General features: G+C 61.5%; 2 protein-coding genes across 2 annotated transcripts in view; one reads left to right on the forward strand and one right to left on the reverse strand.

Annotated features, from left to right (window-relative positions):
• Positions 1–2781, forward strand: part of AMSG_09336 (uncharacterized protein) — a gene marked incomplete at both ends in the record, with an annotated part of 3401 nt that extends 620 nt beyond the window's left edge. Inside the window, one exon of the mRNA XM_013899267.1 lies at positions 965–2781. Within this exon, the coding sequence (XP_013754721.1) occupies positions 965–2781 (1817 nt within the window). The remainder of the gene's footprint in view (positions 1–964) is intronic.
• Positions 2743–5350, reverse strand: AMSG_09337 (uncharacterized protein; the record flags this gene model as incomplete). Its single annotated transcript, XM_013899268.1, has 2 exons — positions 2743–4381; positions 5347–5350. The coding sequence occupies 2 exons, from the start codon at positions 5348–5350 to the stop codon at positions 2823–2825; spliced, it is 1563 nt and encodes a 520-aa protein (XP_013754722.1). The 3' UTR covers positions 2743–2822.
• Between the last annotated feature and the right edge of the window lie 368 nt (positions 5351–5718).

Here is a 5718-nt window from a genome sequence, read left to right on the forward strand (position 1 = left end):
TATGATTAATCAATGGGGGGTATTGATTGATGGGGAGGGGAGGAGTGGGGGGGGGAGGGAGGGTATGATTAATTGATGGGGGTATTGATTGATGAGGGGAGGAGTGGGGGGAGGGAGGGTATGATTAATTGATGGGGGTATTGATTGATGGGGAGGGGATGAGTGTGATTAATCAATGGTGCCATTGATTATGACCTACGTCGTTGCATTCGTCTCGCGCTGATCAGGTACGAGAGCTATAGCAAGTGCCGAGGGGGAGGGGGGGTGGCCGACTGCGAGGTGTTTTGAGATGTTTAGGAGAGTGACGCAAGTTGTTTTTGGTCTCAAGATAGAAGACACAATTACCTATATAGTCATGTCCTTCAAAGTCACCAACATGTACTTGTCCCTTCTCTACCGCCTCGACCATCCCCTTCACCTGGGGCGGTATCGTCGGTTGTCGATGGTCTTTTTTTCATGCGAATGACCAAATGACCCGCCCAACGCAGGCACCTCCCCAGGCCCTCCTTCCCCACTCCTACCTAGGCCGCATGTCAGCCTGTTCCTCCCCCCCACTCCCCCTACACAACCGCATGTCTATCACTTCCATCTTTGCTGCTTGGTCCCTTGTCGAGGGTTGCGCAATGGCGTGTCCTCGGAGCCGGGCCGTGGTGGTGGCGGGGCATAGAAGGGGGGGGGGCAAGTAGTCGCACGCGCGCTGACGATTGCGCTGTCCGTAGCGCTGACGATAGCGTCGACTTTTTGGTGGCGGGCCATGGATTTGTGCAGGATGATGGTGGATGATGGTGTGAGACTCATGATGTGGTGGTGGTGGCGGTGGTGGTGGTGGTGGTGGTGGTGGTGGTGGTGGTGGTGGTGGTCGATCTCGGGTTACAGAGCAGATACAGAGCGACTATGGTGTCGATGCGTGCAATGGCTCTGGGCCTGATGGTGATGGCCGGCATGGTGGCGGTGGCGGCGGGAGCGCGGTGCTCGCAGTTCCCGGTCTCGACGACGGGTGCGACAACGGATTCGAACCTGCAGGCGTTTGGGCCCAAGGTGGCGTACAACCCGGACAAGTCGGAGGCACTCATTGTGTGGTTTGCGGATAAGATTGACACGGCGTTTGAGGTGTACGGGCAGATTGTGTCTACCAAGACAGGCAAGTCGCTGTACGGCAACGACTTCCAGATTTCCAAGATGGGCACAGTGGAGACGGACACGCGGTACGATGCAATGACGCCGTCAGTGGCGTACTCGACGAAGGAGCGCGAGTACCTTGTTGTCTTTCAGGGTGACCAGGAGGGCCAGGACAACGCGTTTGAGATTTACGGCCAACGGGTGTCGGAGACCGGCGAACTCCTCGGCACGCGCTCGTTCCAGATCTCCCAGACCGGCGCAGACCCGACGGATAGCAAGTATCTTGCGGCTAACCCGCATGTGGTGTACAACTCGCGCGACAACGTGTATTATGTGGTGTGGGAGGCCGACGCCGAGGGCAACTCGCACGCCGTGGAGATCTGGGGCGCGGTGGTGAGCGTTGTTGGCGATGTTTCGCCCATCCAGCGCCTCTCGTTTATGGGCATTGTGGATACTGACACGGCGTTCAATGGCTTCTACCCCGACGTGGCGTACAACTCGGTCGACAACGAGTATTTGGTGGTGTGGCAGGGTGAGAACGCAACGCACCATGCGTTTGAGGCGTATGGACAGATTGTCGAGGGCGCGACAGGCCTCCGCATCGGCAAGAACTTCCAGATCTCGGACATGGGCATCGACCCGACGTCGACCTCGTTCCGCGCTTTCCGGCCCAAGATCGAGTACAACCCGACCGGCAACAACTATCTTGTGGTGTGGTACGGCGACACCGACCGTGTCGGCGCCAACGGCGTGCTCAACATCTACGGGCAGATCGTGACCGCCGGCGGCGGCCTCCAGGTTCCGCCGTCGTTCCCCATCTCGCAGATGGGCGAGTCGGCGTTCGACCCGACCTACGACGGCGTCCACCCGGACCTGACGTACAACGCCAACCAGGATGAGTACTTTGTGGTGTGGGAGGGTGACGAGCCGGGCCAGGACGATGCGAATGAGGTGTACGCCCAGCGGCTGACCGGTGCTCAGGGCGCCAAGGCCGGCTCGCGCAGCCGACTCTCGGTCACTGGCGCCAACGACGCCGACTCGTCGTATGTTGTGCAGAAGGCGACCGTGACGTACGCGTCGGGTGAGCGCAAGTTTGTCGCCGCGTGGGGCGCCGACTCGCAGGGCGCCAAGGAGGCGTACGAGATCAATGTCGCGCTCGTCGGTGAGGACGGCGTCGGCATCGTCGGCGACTTTTGCTCCGACGCCGCGCCGGCGTCTACCTCGCGCAACACAACTGCAGCCGCCATCCTCGTCGTCGTCGCCTTGCTTGTTATCTTTGGCATCGGTTTTGTGGTCTACAAGATCCGCGCCAACCGCCAGAAGGCCGAGGCGGAGCGCGCGGCAGCCGCCGCGGCCGCCGCCCGCGAGGCTAACCGCGGCGGAGCTGCCGCCGCCAAGAGCGCGCACAAGGGTCCCGGCACCCACAAGTCGCGCAAGGTTAAGGTCTCGCGCAAGAAGAAGTCGCGCAAGCCGCCGACAGCCTCTAGAGTTACAAAGGGTCTCAACGCTGAGCCGTCGTACTCGTACGTCTCGTACGAGACGTACACGTACGAGTTTGACGACGAGATCTCGTCTGACTCGCGCGGCGGAAGCAAGCTCGCCCGTGTCGACGGCGCCGTCGACTCCGGCTCTGGCTTTTACTCGGACGAGGCGCGCGTGTGAGTTCTGCACGAAATTAGCAGTAAAATGCTGGCAAGTGCCGACTACGCCACCACGCTCGGAATCGACGAGTAAAGGGCATCCTCTGCCGAGCTTGCCGAGCCATAGGCTGGCGCGTCGTTGATGAGCAGGGCGCGTGACGAGGGGCGGGCGGAGCGCGGGCGGGCGGCGACGAGGGTGGCGTGGGAACGGGCGCCGCTGCGGTAGCGGACCCAAAAGGCGGAAGCGACGACGGCGATGGCAATGATGATGGTGCCTGCCACGATGCCTGCGACGACGGCGACAGGCGGGTTGTCCTTGCGGCCGTGCGGAGCGGCAGCCGACGACGCGCTCGTTGCAGGAAGCGGATGCGGCATGGGCAGCTTGTGGTCGCGGACGCACTCGGAGTAGTCGGTGATGCTGGCGGTGGCAAGCGAGCAGAGGACGGCAAAGCCTTCCGGGGTGTCGGCGGTTACGTAGTCGGCCCAACGGTGACCTGAAAAGGCGGTGACGAGGTCGGGATACTGCGGAAAGGCGCCATAGAGGGCGAGGAGGCCCGCCGGTGAGAGTCCGTGCGGCGAAGCCGGCGGGTAGGCGTTGGAGAAGACGTACTCGGGACGCCATGGCGCGAGTGCTGCCGGATTCGTGGCGTCAAGGTAGTACGCGGTGAGGTTGGTCGGAATCCACGACTCGGGAGCGCCGGTGACGTCGACGACCTTAAACGACGGGTTGTTGACAAAGACCATGGAGAGCGAGCCAGCGATGAGGGCCGACGAGACGGACGATTCCTCGCGGAAGAGGAGGCGGAACTCATCGCGATGGGTGTGGCCAAAGAACTGGCCAGCAACCACGTCTGCGTAGCTTGCCACCAGCTTGACGTAGCGATCGGCGTAGGCCGCGTCCCACATGGCCGAGCCTTGAAACTCGGAGACGGCAGGCGGGATGTGGCCCATGAGGTAGATGTGGTACGAGCCGGCGGCGCGGGCGGCGGCGAGGCGGGCTTCGAGCCAGGCAAACTGGCCCAGTGGATCAGCCACCGGCTGTGCCGGCCTGGGCAGGTGCGAGATCGAGTAGTAGATGGTGTTGAGCGAGAGGACGCGGAGGCTCGGCGCGAGCTCGGCTTCAAAGTAGCCGCCATGGAGGAACGAGTCGCGCGCACCGGCAAAGCGGGCGAGCCATGGTGCCCACACCTCGGCGAGCTTGGCCAGCCAGGGCGCGTTGGGCGTGAGCGGCAAAAAGTAGTCCGGATAGCAATCATCGTTGCCGATGGTAGGCACAATCGGGTGCTGGCCGAGCTTGGCGTCGATGGCAGCACTGGCATTGGCAATGGCCGCCAGCGCAAGTTCCGACGACACGTAGCCGTGGGCCGAGAGGTCACCAGTGAGCAGGACAAAGTCGATGGGCTCGTCCAGGGCGTTGACAGCATCCAGCGCTGAGGTCAAGACAGCCGGCGAGGTATCGCACCGAACGACCGCCACGTGATCCGGCGGTGGCGGCGGGCCTGGCGGCGGCGGAGCATTCGGGGTGTGGTACTTGGGCGCCATGCAGTTGGTACCGCTTCCGTACTTTGCCTCAAACAAGGCGTTGAGGTGGACATCCGACAGATGCAGCAACCGCATGCCTCCTTCATGGCCAGCGCCAGTCCCGGTCTCAGACATCAGCGGTCCATCGGCCGCAGGCCTTGCTGTCGTTCTGGGCCTTGAATGCGAAATGGGACCTGAATTTCCTTCATCATTACCACTGCCCGACTCGGCTTCCACCAAAACCAGACCATCTTCACCATACGCCGACTCTGTCCTCTGCTCGTTGTTCGGCCTCTGTCCTTGGTCCGTCTGCTCCGACTGAGGACTTGCTGCCGCACAGCACACACCAGCCATGGCCACCACCACCACCACCACTACCACCACCATCACCACTGCCATACCCCGAACCTTCCGTATGTTGTATCTGTGTTGAGGGTGAGACATAGCTCCCATGGTCTGTCTCCTCGTTCGGGTCGGGTGCTGGTCTCCAAGGACCCCAAGGGGCTGGGCTGCACGCGCACATTGGATCGAGCTGATCTGAGGGAGGGGACGGGGATGGTGGGGATGGGGATGGTGGGGATGGGGATGGGGATGGTGGGGATGGGGATGGGGATGAGGATGGTGGGTATGGGGATGGGGATGGGTATGGTGGGGATGGGTATGGGGATGAGGATGGTGGGTATGGGGATGGGGTATGGGTATGGGTATGGGTATGGGCATGGGTATGGGTATGGGTATGGGGATGGGTATGGGTATGGGGATGGGTACGGGGATGGAGCTGGAGATGGGGATGGGTATGGCGATGATGGAGATAGAGATGGGGTCGCTTATCCAAGTTCGCAAGCCTTACAGAAACGACAAATACCGCCTTTGCTAGCGTCGCTTGACCTCTCCCCCAGCTGCCGCCCGTCGTTGGCCACCACTCGTCACTCGCCAACAGCACCAGCACCCCTCTCCCCCCCCCCCCAGAGATAAAGGGGAAAGTGCGTGAGTGGTGTGGTGCGTGATGTGGTGGTGCAGAATGGAGTAGGTGGACGAGTGGGTGTATGTGCGTGTGTGGGCGTACGCATTAGCTGCCAAAGCCGTGATGGCGAATGATTGTTCGGTGGATGTAGGGGGGGGGGTGGGGGGGGGGCTCGTATTTTAATTTATAGTTTTTTTTTGTATCTCGAGATGGAGAGGGCGGGGGGCCTGGGGGTGAACGAAAGCAAATTTACCGCCACCATCAACATAAACGGTTATTTGGGCGCAGCGGCCGGATTCCCTTTTCTAAACCCTTTTTATCATTTACTACATGTGTGTGCAGATAGACACGCCGCGGGGGGCGTGCGCCCCCAAGGGGGGGTCGGGCTGACTAGAATCTCGAACGGCTGTTAGTCCCCCTACCGCCCGTTGTGCACAACCAACGTCTCCGCATCTTGGGAGACTTGCCATCTAC

Source organism: Thecamonas trahens (assembly GCF_000142905.1).
Source record: "Thecamonas trahens ATCC 50062 unplaced genomic scaffold supercont1.46, whole genome shotgun sequence".
Lineage (NCBI taxonomy): Eukaryota > Apusomonadida > Apusomonadidae > Thecamonas > Thecamonas trahens.